The sequence below is a fragment of the Amphibalanus amphitrite genome, unplaced genomic scaffold (assembly GCF_019059575.1).
Source record: "Amphibalanus amphitrite isolate SeventyFive unplaced genomic scaffold, NRLGWU_Aamphi_draft 000041F_arrow, whole genome shotgun sequence".
NCBI lineage: Eukaryota > Metazoa > Arthropoda > Thecostraca > Balanomorpha > Balanidae > Amphibalanus > Amphibalanus amphitrite.
In genome coordinates this window covers 1499110-1512733 of record NW_024881537.1, presented here as the reverse complement: position 1 = coordinate 1512733, position 13624 = coordinate 1499110, and the positions used below count along the sequence as shown (strand labels likewise).

The window sequence follows — 13624 nt, the reverse complement described above, 5'->3', positions numbered from 1 at the left end:
CCTGATTTTGACCTTGACCTCACCTTGTGATTGCATATTTACTGATTCACCGCCTTTATAAATATGTTGGACGCATGCTGTGCGATTTTCACATCGCTTCATCATTATGAAAGTGCCTCAGGAGCAGCCGGGGAATGGGAACCTGGAATTTTGGTCTTTGACCTGACCTTGACCTGACCCGTGACCTTTAAGAACAACATTCGGACAATGTCTAGATCCATCTCGTTGAGATCTTTCCATTGCCGCCTCGTCCGGCGCGCTACCATCATCCGTTCCCGAGATAGCACCGTCGGCACCATATCAAAGCAAAATGGTATATTTACATGGAGAAAGTAAAAAAATAAAATAAAATATTTATAAAAAATACCTATCTCCAATTTTCACAATATAGTTTCCCAATACCCTAAGCATTAATAAAAGCAAAAAAAATAAATTTTATTTAACTGGCCACACTTTGAAAAATTTGAAATAAATTTTTGAGCAATTTTCGGAAAATTAAAAATTCAAAATTTTGAAAAATTTTGCATACCATCAGAAAGCTTGTGATGTGGCGAGTTCAAATATGTATAATTTTTATAGTTTAATAAAAGTTTTCGAAGAGATATAGCTACTAAAATACAATGATGTTTTTTAACTTTCCAAAATTTCCCAATGTTATAACTCAAAAACCGTTGCTCCTACAGGTCTACAAATCTCAGATTCGGCTTCTGGGCACAAAATAACCCTATACAGCAATTTTGAAGAAAATCTGAGGGGGTCGGGTGTTATGCACCTGTTGAATCGTCCTGGAATGCCCCTTTTAGCAAAATTCATCGATGGCCCTCAAAAGACTTCACGCCAGTTTTCGAATCATTGTAAAGTAGTAGAACGCATGATAATACGACACGGCACCTCGATGCGATGTATCTTTTTATTACAAAATGCTTGGCCGTCAAAAAGCAATCGAACGAAATGGATATCTACCAACCAAATCGACACAGACCAACCCAATACCCACGGGTCAAAAAATCCCCCCTTCGCGTTGCGGAGCATGCGGGTAACCCTAGTTCTTGCTATCATAGTGCGTGAAAACTGTCGCAAGTCCCACCTATCATCGTTCAGAGGAATGGACTGAACAGTGAATGACGAGTTATCGAATTATGATTAACAACGAAATTGTACGAAGTGCTGTTCATGTAGCCTCTGTTTTGTTTTTGCTCATAAACACGATTCAGACAAGAATAAATAGAAAGAAACAAAAAGAATAAAAAATAAATATACATAAGAAGCTGATTGTTCGGATTTGCCATTATGTGCCTTCATGGCAAACTAGTTCTGGCTTAGGACTCTCGCCCGTCTCCAAAATTAAAATTACAAACGGAATTATTTGAAATCTTTAACCCGCGCCCCGCTGGGGGGGCAGAATCTGCCCCCCTCCCGTTTTTCGCCAATAACTTCTAAACGCGTTACGCCAGCGACGTGAAACTTCCAGTACCTTATCATACATCAATATGGCACGTTCCCTAAAAATTTGAGCGAAATCCGTCGGATTTTTTTTTTAGAAATTGACGTTTCAGTGACGTCATGTTCGCCATTTTCGCCTAAAAAACGGCAAAATTTCAAACGCCGCTAACATCTTCATTTTTAAAGGAAGCAAGACGTAACAAAAAGGTTATACGTAATGCTACTTTGTCTATCAAATGGCTATCTCGGTTTTTTGAAAATTTTGGATTTTGGCCCAATTTTTTTTCTTCAAAAAAACTGACTCTTTACTGTAACTCTTGACTCTTGACTCTTGACCTGACCTCTGACTTACTTAAGCAAAAAAATTTGGGCTCTTAACCCGCGCGGGGCTGGGGGGGGGGGGTAAATTTTACCCCCCCTCGCGAATTTTTGCGATATCTAAAAAACGGCGGCGCGCAGCGCCGCCAAACTTTCAGTACCTTTTCTTACATCAATTTGACACGTTCCCTGAAAATTTGAGCGAAATCCGTCGGAAAATTTTTGAGAAATTGACGTTTTAGTGACGTCATGTTCGCCATTTTCGCCTCAAAAACGGCAAAAGTTCAAACGCCGCTAACATCTTCATTTTTAAAGGAATCAAGACGTAACAAAAAAGTTTATAGGTAATTTTACTTTGTCTATCAAATGGCTATCTCGGTTTTTTGAAAATTTTGGATTTTGGCCTAAATTTTTTCAAAAAACTGACTTTTTTGGGAAAATCATTATAAAATCCAAAATTTTGAGTCTATCGAAAAAAACCGGAATATATGTCAGAGAAGTGGTCTATGTGCACCTACATACCAAATTTTAGAAGAATCGGTTCAAAAATGTGGGAGTTATTCAAAATTTTATGACGTCACGACACACAAAATTTTGAAAAATAACTTTTTTGGAAGTTCTAGACCTCGTACGGAAACAAAAATAGCACCATTCGATTCGCCGTGAAAAACTGCATCAGATAGAAACCTTTTTAGGCCTTAACAACCAACTTCAAAATTTGACCTCACTTGACCTGACTTTGACCTGACCTCGACCTGAAATTCATCCAGAGGTGGTCCATATCACTTATTGAGTGTGCCTATTGAATTCTATGAGTAAAATGACCCATAAAACATGTGTCGCACATGCCCTTTTCTATATTTTGTTTTTTGGTGACCTAACCCGACCTGACCTGACCTTGACCTTGACCTCTGAATGATATTGTATGCAACGAATATTGTCTTGGTAGCCTAAGAACACGTTTTGGGCGATCAGTCTCAGTCCATGACTCCATTCTTCGGCAACTACGGTGCAAGGCCGATACTGTAGAAACTTGCAATTTGTACCCTTGACCTGACCTTGACCTTGACCTCAAACTTTAAATTAAGTACATGTTTCTAGTAGTTCGTGATGAGAGCTTTCGATTGGCGTTTGAATTTTCCAAATCGGACCATTAGTTCGGGAGATAACAGGGGGGGTAAAATTTACCCCCCCCCCAGCCCCGCGCGTTCGGCTGGAGACCCCAGCCCCGCGCGGGTTAAGATCCGCCTTGTTGAGAGCTTTCGATTGCCGTTTTCCCCGTCTTTCTACGACCATCGGTTCGGAAGTTAGACAGGGGGGGGGGGCAGAATCTACCCCCCCCCCCCCAGCAGGGCGCGTATGGCTGACTAGCCCAGCGGGGCGCGGGTTAATATATCGTTTCAAACTTAATACTGCTTTCTCCCTTTTTTATGAAAATATCCGTGCATGAAGGCTAGGTGAATATAATACATATATGATATAGGTAATCTACTCATGGGTCTAAGACTCTAACCTCGTGAACAGGGCTGGGAAAAATGCTGAATCTGCTACATACCAGATATTACGAGAAACTCTTTATTAGCTACATTGCCACAAATGTTCCTCCACATCATTTCTGCTAGAGAAAATGATTTTACAAGTAATCAAAATTCTGGACAGAGCTTTCCACTTTCATTTTCAATCTATTCTCAAATTGAGCTTTGAATGTTTTTATTTAGTTGGTTGCACAAACAAAAACAGATGCAGTGTCTTGCTTATGCCCCGTGAATGTGCTTTTTCTTATTATTTACTCTTTGTAGGTACTCACTACTCAGGTTTAGAAAAAGCATACAAATAACAAAATAAGGTGCTGTAGGGCTTTCTCAGGGCAAGTTCCAGCACCACCTGAGAGCACCAGAGAGCTCCAGTGAGCCCTAGAATTTTCCTATCAGCATTTCAGCAACTTCAGGATTCAGATGGTAACAGCCTACTCAGGCAGAAAGTATTCGAAAGACATCAGGTTGATTTGGCTGCTCAGTCTGGTCAACAATTTACAATCATTGTGCATGCCGAACCCGCTGTACAAAAGTTGCCAGTTGCCACCAATCAAGGTTTAGAGTTAATACAATAATTGAACATGTAACGAAGTTAATAAAAAATTCTTTTCTGGGCGTTACTTGATCAATATTTCAATCAGATCTCACCTTCTGCGCAAATTCGATCATAGGTATCTCCCTATGTCTTCACACATCTTGCTTTGCGTGCTGGGCGGCTACCTTGCTCTTTAACTGTGTACTGCACGCCGCTTTAGGGACAGTTGTCATTGCAACACTTGAAATTAGGCCTGGAATATCCCACTTTCCTAAAAAAGAGGCAAAATGAAAGCTAAAATAGCTGAAATAATTCAAAAACACCCAGAAACACTCATCAAACTCAACTGAACTATCCACGCGAAACAACTAGAATTGTCTCTAATGCGCCAGAAACAATGCATCAACAAAATACACAAAAGGCAATGACGTAATTTGCATATTTTTGACAAGATTTCTTAATAAAACTTACAAAAAATGTTCATTAGTCCTTAAAACTCTAATTTGGTTCAAATGAGTATGATTTTACCAATAAAATACATTAAAAACTGAATAAAATTGTCTATGACGTCATCAAAAAGGATTAAAGACGTTGCAGGACACTGTATCATAAAAGATGGCTTTTAGAGATGCCATGGGCAGAATGAGTTGATTCTTTTCGTATTTTTATTGATCATTGAACAATGCCCTTTTAAAAACAATTTGTTTTGTTTCGTAAGTATGTCATTTGAATATTTCACAAATAATGAAACTCCTTTTTGCAATATTTATAAGAAAGATAGCGCATAAAAAGGCGTAGCAGATACCTTTTGTTACACGACTCAGAGTATGAAGAATTAGTGATGCTACAATGGAAACTGCTACAAAGAGCCGCCAGATTCGTCATAAAATGGAGCACAAAGCTGACGTTTTGAACTCGTGTTAGTCTTACAGATGTTTTGTTCTTATTCGCCGACGAGATCACTGGCTGGTGGTACCTCTATTTTAAAAATGTGCGAATTTTGATGTTTTTATCGTATTTTTCTTTATGATGTACGGAAGAGAGAAATGTTGATTTTGCTACAATTGATGGAACAATAAAGCGATATCTGCTACCTACTGGGGTATGAAAGTATGAGAGATTTCCCAGCCCTGCTCGTGAATACTGCAGTTAATTACTAAACATCTGCTCTCTCTCTCTCTCTCTCTCTCTCTCTCTCTCTCTCTCTCTCTCTCTCTCTCTCTCTCTCTCTCTCTCTCTCTCTCTTTCTCTCTCTCTCTTCTCTCTCTCGCTCCCCCTCTCTCTCTCTTTCTCTCTCTCTCTCTCCTCCCTCCCCTCGCCGCAGACATATACCGGGTGATGCTGACGGACAGCAAGAAGTACGGTCTGAGTGTGAACCTGATGGCCACGCGGGTGATGCCGTCGCTGCTGCCGCTGACGATGAACGCTGCGCTGCACCTGGACCAGTTCACCAGCCTGCTGGAGGTCCTGCAGGAGATGCTGGACACCATCGACCGGTGAGCCGACACTAGACGGTGGTTTTCTAGGCTGGTTATCGTTAACCCGTACCTACAATCTACATGGCTGGGGGGGGGGGCTCCCTCCCGTTTTTCTGCAATATCTTATAAATTACTTGACGCATCAACACGAACCTTGCAATACCTTCAGCAGCATCAATTTGATACCTTGTATTTTGTATTGTATTTAACATCTGGGGGGCATCCACAGGTAGTTGTGGCTATTACGCTCCCGCGTCATATGAGAAGGGAACAAAAAGACATCACACTCAACATATCACACAAAACTCACCAAAACGCATGGCTATGCATGAATATATGCAACCCATATGCGTAAGCCTAAATCAGTGTTGAAAGCGACGTAGCCACAGCCTGCTATCTCGTCTACATAGTCGCTCGCTCGCGCATCTCCTCATTTCGGCGAAACATAAGCGGCAATGTCAGCTGGCTCGCCCGTTCGGATAACCTTGTGCAGTAGCACCAGCGTATCGTACGACGATAGGTCACCAGCCGAGAGCCACCCCAGCGCGTCCCTTACATCAGCCACGTGGTCATACTTGTGATGGCCAGACACAACCCTTGCGGCAAAATTAATGACCTTATCAAGTCGTACGAGGTTCCCTTTCGAGCAGTTCCCGTAAACGGGCAGGCAGTACCGCACATGTTAGAGAACAAGGGCAGTCACAAGCGTCACAATCGTATCCTCGGGTATGTAGTGGCGCACCTGGCTCAATCCTATCAGCGCTCCGAAACATTTACCAACAATGGCAGCAACATGGTCATCCCAGGTGAGGTAAGAATCGAAGGTCACGCCCAGATTCTTGACCTTTTGACACGGTTTCAAGACGGCATCTCTAAATCTTACATTTATGTCAGGCAGGTGACGCATGCTCTGCCGGCTGCCAAACGCAATCAATTCAGTCTTGGTGGCATTTACTTTCAACCCATTGGCCGCAAACCAGTCACTGAGGGCTGCCAGGGCTCCATTCTAGTCTCTGTGTCGCTCATCGCTGTCCTACGGCCACTGACGAGCACCTGCGTATTGTCAGCGTACTGAACGATACGCCCATCAAGGGCATGCAGGCTCATGTCGTTCGCAAAGCAAGTGAACAACAAAGGCTCGAGGGACGAGCCTTGAAACACACCTGACACCAACATGGTTTGGCAGTGACTTGGAGAGTACGCGGTGACCCCTACCATCACTGATACATACACTCTGTGTGTGGCCCTCAAGATATGAGCGGAACCATCCAGCGTCAATCCCAAGTAGTTGGAGCTTGTCAAGTAATTTAGAATGGTTGATGATATCAAAGCATTTACTTAGGTCAATGAGACACAGGAGAGAAATTTCGCTGTTGTCCATAGCTGAGAGTATACTATCGGAGACGTTAACCCTATTCCTGGCGGGGGGGGGGCCTCAGGAGCCCCCCCTGAGGTTTTTTGGTTATTTCTCCCAAACGCGTTGAGCTAGGAAGCTCAAATTTTCTGACTTTTCCTATAAGGCCTCTACGCAACATGTCTCAAAATTTTGAGTTGATCTGACCTCAGGTCAGGTCACCAGAGGCGGTTTGGTGACCCTACCTCAGAAAAGTTTGCAATCACGCCAGAGCTAGAGTTTTTGACCGATCAATTTCTTCTCTTCAGGCTTTAGTTAGGGTACCAGTATGTGCAATTTGTATATCTCGGAATTTTGATATCGGTGACCTAAGGTCAGGTCAGTTTCGCGACCTCCCCATTATAAGTCAATGGGGGAAAAATCAACTCCCTGTTTTTACCACTAAAACGGGTCGGAATGGCCCCATATACCATACATGACTTCATATACGATCAACCTTCACTACCTTGAGGTCTGTTTTGCTGTTGGGCAGCTGTGAGGTCATGTGACGTCATCAAAGGTCACCAAAGGTTTTTGGCCAATAACTCCGTACAGGAACAAGATACAGACGCGTGGATGGTCTCATTGTGTTCAGCTCGTCAAGACGCATCGAATGATATACATGATGACCTCGAGGTCACGTGACCTGAGGTCAACCTTTGACCTTGACCTTTCGAGGTCAACATATATATCATTCGATGCGGATTGACGAGAGGATCACGATGATGCCCTTAGTTTGTTCCTATCGTGACTAATTCGAAAGTTATTCGAGAAAAACTCTCTCCATATCTAGCGCCGCCATTTTGACTTTTTCGACCCCTGTGACGTCATCTTTGACCTGACCTGAAAATGACCTTTGTAAAAATTGTAGACCGAAGCAGTCGAATGGTTGGGCCGAAATCCATGTTGACTGTCCGAGAGAAGAAAGTTGCTAGAGAGGTAATAATGGAGCTGACGCTGGACGATCCGCTCAGTGATCTTGGCGATGACGGGCACAAGCGATATCGGCCTATTGTGTTCAAATTTCCCCTTCTAACTACCATAGGTCGTCCGGAAATGACGTCAGAGTGACATCATGTTGGCCGATTTTGATGCAAAACATTGAACTACGGCAATCGCTCTCAAAAGCTCAGTTTTGAAGCTAGATCCGATTTCTTTACATAAGGGATTTAGGATACACGTGCCTACTAGACTGCTATCTCGGATTTTCAAAATTTTTGAAAATATCTGAAAATATACATAGGTATAAAATTTAAAAAAACAGCATTTTTTATTTTTCTTTTCATAAACTTTTCGACTTCGAAAAAGCGGAATATATGTGCTAGTCCACCCACTGATTAACTACTGTGGAAAGTTGTAGCCCAATATCCAAAAAAATGGCTGAGCTGTACGCATTATAGTCAAAATTTCACAAATTTTGAGTTTTCGAATCCATTTTTCAGGACGTTTTTACATCATGCAGTAATTACGGAGCGAGCGAAGCGAGCGTAGTCTTTCCTTAGATTAACGGAAATTTCTGAGTATGAGCGGCCGGCCGTGGTCACGCTTTTGCGAGGCTTACCTATATCTCAGCAACCACTTGACCGATTTACATGCGGTAATTTTTTGTAGGATAGCTTCATTCCTTCTACCAAGTATTGGACTATTCCCGATACACGTGGGTGACCCCTTATGCACGTGCCACGTGCAAAACGAAGAGGTGTCAGTTTTGTAATTGTTGCAATATCTCGGTAACTACTTGGCCGATTGCGTTGAAAGTTGGCATGTAGGTAGGCACCCACTAGGCACTGCATATCCATGTGCCAGAGTTGGGGTGCTGCTGCACGTGCGCACGTGCAGGGGTCGTTTCCAGATCTCGAGAACGGCTCGACCGATTGCGCTCAAATTCGGTACACGGTTAGGAAGCAGTTAGTAGGGTGCCGTGCACAAGTCAGTTGGGACCCATTTTGCACGTGCGCACGTGCAGGGTGCCGCTTCCAGCTCTCGAGAACGGCTGGGCCGATTGTGCTCAAATTTGGCACATCGCTAGAGACCGGTTAGTAGGGTGCCGTGCACAAGTCAGTTGGAGGTACCCCCTCGAAATTTCGCACGTGCAAGGCCCACCCTCTCGCTCGCTCCGTTAGTCGCGCCAAAAGGCGTTATACTGGTATAAATACCTAGCGCCATCGTGTTCATGAGCCCAAATTGCATCTGGTAGAACCTTTTTGTTGAAAATATCATTTTCAAAATTTCGCCTTTTTTACCTGAAAGTGACTTGACCTAAGCTAGTTGCACATGAAAAAATAACTTCGAATGATTCAGACGATACTTTTTTCAAAACCCATGAGTGAAATGGACTATAAAACATGCGTCACGTGACCGATACATGATAGGTACTTATAAAATTCCGTGACCTAGGATGACCTGGCCTTGACCTGAAAAAAATCGAAGTAAAAGTTCGGTACCCTCTGGGTATCTAAGGCATATATCAAGGGGTGCGTAAGCCAAAAATGAGCCTGATCAGACTTGTAAACCGGCGGCCAGAGCCTAAACTGTGAACAAGCCAAAATGCCGATAATTTTTACTTTAACCTGACATGTGACGTCATGGGTGACCTCGAGGTCAATGCAAATAGGTTTTCGCTCGACAGCCTACTATATGTTGAATGTGAGAAGAGAATATAACCCGAAAGACGTTTGGTTTGTGCTCATGCTGTCTCAAGCTTTATTTCAATTGCATGCTCTTTGAATTTGACAGTTTTGTCGTCTATGGATACTGTTTTGTTACTTGCAGCAGCATTGGTATGCAAGAACGAGAGTCTTACTGCAAGGGGTGTCTGGCGTTTCCTTTTTTAGATGTGTGCAACCAAATATGTTATAAATTTATATTCTGCATTATGAGTGTACGGTTGCACGGACAAACATCCTTGTATATGGGCTCATAAAATATTGTGCTTATTTATCTTTCAGCCCGTGTTCTTTCAACACACCACAGACTTGCCGCGAGACTTTTCTCTTTTAACGTCGGTTAGGTCGTTCGCTTACAGTTTCAGCTCGTTAAACTAAGTGCTTAGGGTTTGTAAACACTTAAAAGATTCAGTGATAAGGTAAAGAATGAGGGTATTCTTGGCATTCAAAGATCCCAATTAAAGCCACGTTAAGAAAAAAATATGTCATTTGCTCACTTAAGGCACAGATAAAATGATGACAGTGACATGCCAGAAATACATGCATCATGTTTTCTCACAGGAGTTTTACTTACCTACTTTATTTAACGGTTATTCTTTTTTTGCTGCATTGGATATTTTTTTCTCTCTTCAGATGCCTAGGTACCTGGGAGAAGCAATGTCTGCAAGCTTAGAAATTATTAAAGGTTCTATCGACATTGTGTATGTCAAATGGGTTGTATCGAAGCTATAGGTAGCTGTGATATTTCTACAACCAAATACAACCTAATCAATGCCCATACGGCATACACAGTTTAATAATTCTGCCTAATAATCCTTTGCCTGTACCTAACCTATTGCACATACAAGTTTTGTGACAGCATCATTCGGTTTTACTAAATGTGGTACCTAGTGAACCACTTTTCCTCTCTCTGAGTGCTACCCTCCGAAGAAGCCGTTTTTTTCCAATCGCTGCTGTCGGCTGCACAGAGGACCAATTTCACGCCGTGTTCGATCAGCGCAAATGGAGGACTAATCCAATTTGTGCCGCGTGGGGAGGCTGTTACGCCACCTTTGTCGGGCACGTAGACGGCCTCAGCCCAAGCCTCAGCCCAAGATAGATCAAGTCGTGAGCAATGGGACAATGTAACACAGGCTGTGGATATACCCTGGATACCCAACCGACCCATCTATCTCTGGGCGGTGTTGCTGGTCCAAATACAGCACTTTCTGGTCCAAATACAGCACTTTCATGAGCCATGACGCTTTTACATTTCGTAGAGCTTACAGACGAAGCACTTGTCTGCGTTTTTTAGCACAACACCCAACATCAAGTTCTCACTGTGGAATTGTATTCGTTGTGTTAGGTTTGCATTTATCCATTTCGTCACGGAATGGAATTCATCACAGAAAAGCAGGAATGGTGTGATTGGCAAAACTAACCACTAACCCCCCCCCTCTCTCTCTCTCTCTCTCTCTCTCTCTCTCTCTCTCTCTCTCTCTCTCTCTCTCTTTCTTTCTCTCTCTCTCTCTCTCTCTCTCTCTCTGCGACAGGAACCAGCGCAACAAGCTGAAGCTGGACGACCTGGTGCTGACGTCGCCGGAGCGCCGCTGGCCGTCGGCCGTGTCTCTGCGCCACCATAACTCGTCCGACTACATGGCCGCGTCGCCGCCGGCCTTCCACATCCCCAACCTGCGCGTCGAGCACCGGCGCAAGACCAACAGCGCCGAGGACTGCAGCCGCAAGAGCAGCGGCTCGGCCGGCTCTTGTGAGACCACGAACGGCGGCGGCGGCGGGTTTGGAAAAGGGTGTTAGGGTGGGGGAGAGTTCATATGTCCATCTGGGAAAAAGGTCCGGGCAAAAGGGCCTGGGAGGTTCTGGGTAGTGGATGGTGGGATCGGCAGGTAGACGGGGCTTACGAGGGACGAAAGCGCTGGGTAACGAAAGAGAGTACAAAGTATGTGGCGTCAACGAATGCTTTTATGTATTGTCTCTTTTCGCCTTATGTTCGCTCACCGGTGTGCCATTCTGCCTCCTCGAAGCATCGATTTGCAGTCCTTACTTCTCCTGTTTCTCCACTGGAGAGGCAAGGAAGGGCAGGTACGCTGGAGAGTCCGGTGTCCTAACGACCGTGCCATCCCCTCGGTGTGGTGCCGGCCCTGAGTCTCCGCAGTGTGCTCCTCAGGCCCTGCCGTCCCCTCTGTTGTCTGTACCGTCCCTGAGTCTCCGCAGTGTGCTCCTCAGGCCCCACCGTCCCCTCTGTAGTCTGTACCGCCACCTGAGTCTCCGCAGTGTGTCCTCAGGCCTTGCCGTCCCCTCAGTAGTCTGTACCGTCCCTGAGTCTCCGCAGTGTGCTCCTCAGGCCCTGCCGTCCCCTCTGTGGTCTGTACCGTCCCTGAGTCTCCGCAGTGTGCTCCTCAGGCCCGCTGTCCCCTCTGTAGTCTGTACCGTCCCTGAGTCTCCGCAGTGTGTTCCTCAGGCCCTGCCGTCCCCTCTGTAGTCTGTACCGTCCCTGAGTCTCCGCAGTGTGCTCCTCAGGCCCCGCCGTCCCCTCTGTAGTCTGTACCGTCCCTGAGTCTCCGCAGTGTGCTCCTCAGGCCCTGCCGTCCCCTCTGTGGTCTGTACCGTCCCTGAGTCTCCGCAGTGTGCTCCTCAGGCCCCGCCGTCCCCTCTGTAGTCTGTACCGTCCCTGAGTCTCCGCAGTGTGCTCCTCAGGCCCGCCGTCCCCTCTGTAGTCTGTACCGTCCCTGAGTCTCCGCAGTGTGCTCCTCAGGCCCCGCCGTCCCCTCTGTAGTCTGTACCGTCCCTGAGTCTCCGCAGTGTGCTCCCCAGGCCCTGCCGTCCCCTCTGTAGTCTGTACCGTCCCTGAGTCTCCGCAGTGTGCTCCTCAGGCCCTGCCGTCCCCTCTGTAGTCTGTACCGTCCCTGAGTCTCCTCAGTGTGCTCCTCAGGCCCTGCCGTCCCCTCTGTAGTCTGTACCGTCCCTGAGTCTCCGCAGTGTGCTCCTCAGGCCCTGCCGTCCCCTCTGTAGTCTGTACCGTCCCTGAGTCTCCGCAGTGTGCTCCTCAGGCCCTGCCGTCCCCTCTGTAGTCTGTACCGTCCCTGAGTCTCCGCAGTGTGCTCCTCAGGCCCTGCCGTCCCCTCTGTAGTCTGTACCGTCCCTGAGTCTCCGCAGTGTGCTCCCCAGGCCCTGCCGTCCCCTCTGTAGTCTGTACCGTCCCTGAGTCTCCGCAGTGTGCTCCTCAGGCCCTGCCGTCCCCTCTGTAGTCTGTACCGTCCCTGAGTCTCCGCAGTGTGCTCCTCGGGCCCCGCCGTCCCCTCTGTAGTCTGTACCGTCCCTGAGTCTCCGCAGTGTGCTCCCCAGGCCCTGCCGTCCCCTCTGTAGTCTGTACCGTCCCTGAGTCTCCGCAGTGTGCTCCTCAGGCCCTGCCGTCCCCTCTGTAGTCTGTACCGTCCCTGAGTCTCCACAGTGTGCTCCTCAGGCCCTGCCGTCCCCTCTAGCTGTAGTCTGTACCGTCCCTGAGTCTCCGCAGTGTGCTCCTCAGGCCCCGCTGTCCCCTCTGTAGTCTGTACCGTCCCTGAGTCTCCGCAGTGTGCTCCTCAGGCCCCGCCGTCCCCTCTGTAGTCTGTACCGTCCCTGAGTCTCCGCAGTGTGCTCCCCAGGCCCTGCCGTCCCCTCTGTAGTCTGTACCGTCCCTGAGTCTCCGCAGTGTGCTCCCCAGGCCCTGCCGTCCCCTCTGTAGTCTGTACCGTCCCTGAGTCTCCGCAGTGTGCTCCCCAGGCCCTGCCGTCCCCTCTGTAGTCTGTACCGTCCCTGAGTCTCCGCAGTGTGCTCCTCAGGCCCTGCCGTCCCCTCTGTAGTCTGTACCGTCCCTTAGTCTCCGCAGTGTGCTCCCCAGGCCCTGCCGTCCCCTCTGTAGTCTGTACCGTCCCTGAGTCTCCGCAGTGTGCTCCTCGGGCCCTGCCGTCCCCTCTGTAGTCTGTACCGTCCCTGAGTCTCCGCAGTGTGCTCCTCGGGCCCCGCCGTCCCCTCTGTAGTCTGTACCGTCCCTGAGTCTCCGCAGTGTGCTCCTCAGGCCCTGCCGTCCCCTCTGTAGTCTGTACCGTCCCTGAGTCTCCGCAGTGTGCTCCTCAGGCCCGCCGTCCCCTCTGTAGTCTGTACCGCCACCTGAGTCTCCGCAGTGTGCTCCTCAGGCCCTGCCGTCCCCTCTGTAGTCTGTACCGTCCCTGAGTCTCCGCAGTGTGCTCCTCGGGCCCTGCCGTCCCCTCTGTAGTCTG

General features: G+C 47.2%; 1 protein-coding gene across 1 annotated transcript in view; it reads left to right on the top strand.

The window, feature by feature from the left end:
* LOC122375388 (SCY1-like protein 2) overlaps positions 1-13624 on the top strand; it is an 87010-nt gene that overhangs the window by 54680 nt on the left and 18706 nt on the right. Inside the window, exons 10-11 of the mRNA XM_043354744.1 lie at positions 5156-5327; positions 10901-11115. Of these exons, the coding sequence (XP_043210679.1) occupies positions 5156-5327; positions 10901-11115 (387 nt within the window). The remainder of the gene's footprint in view (positions 1-5155; positions 5328-10900; positions 11116-13624) is intronic.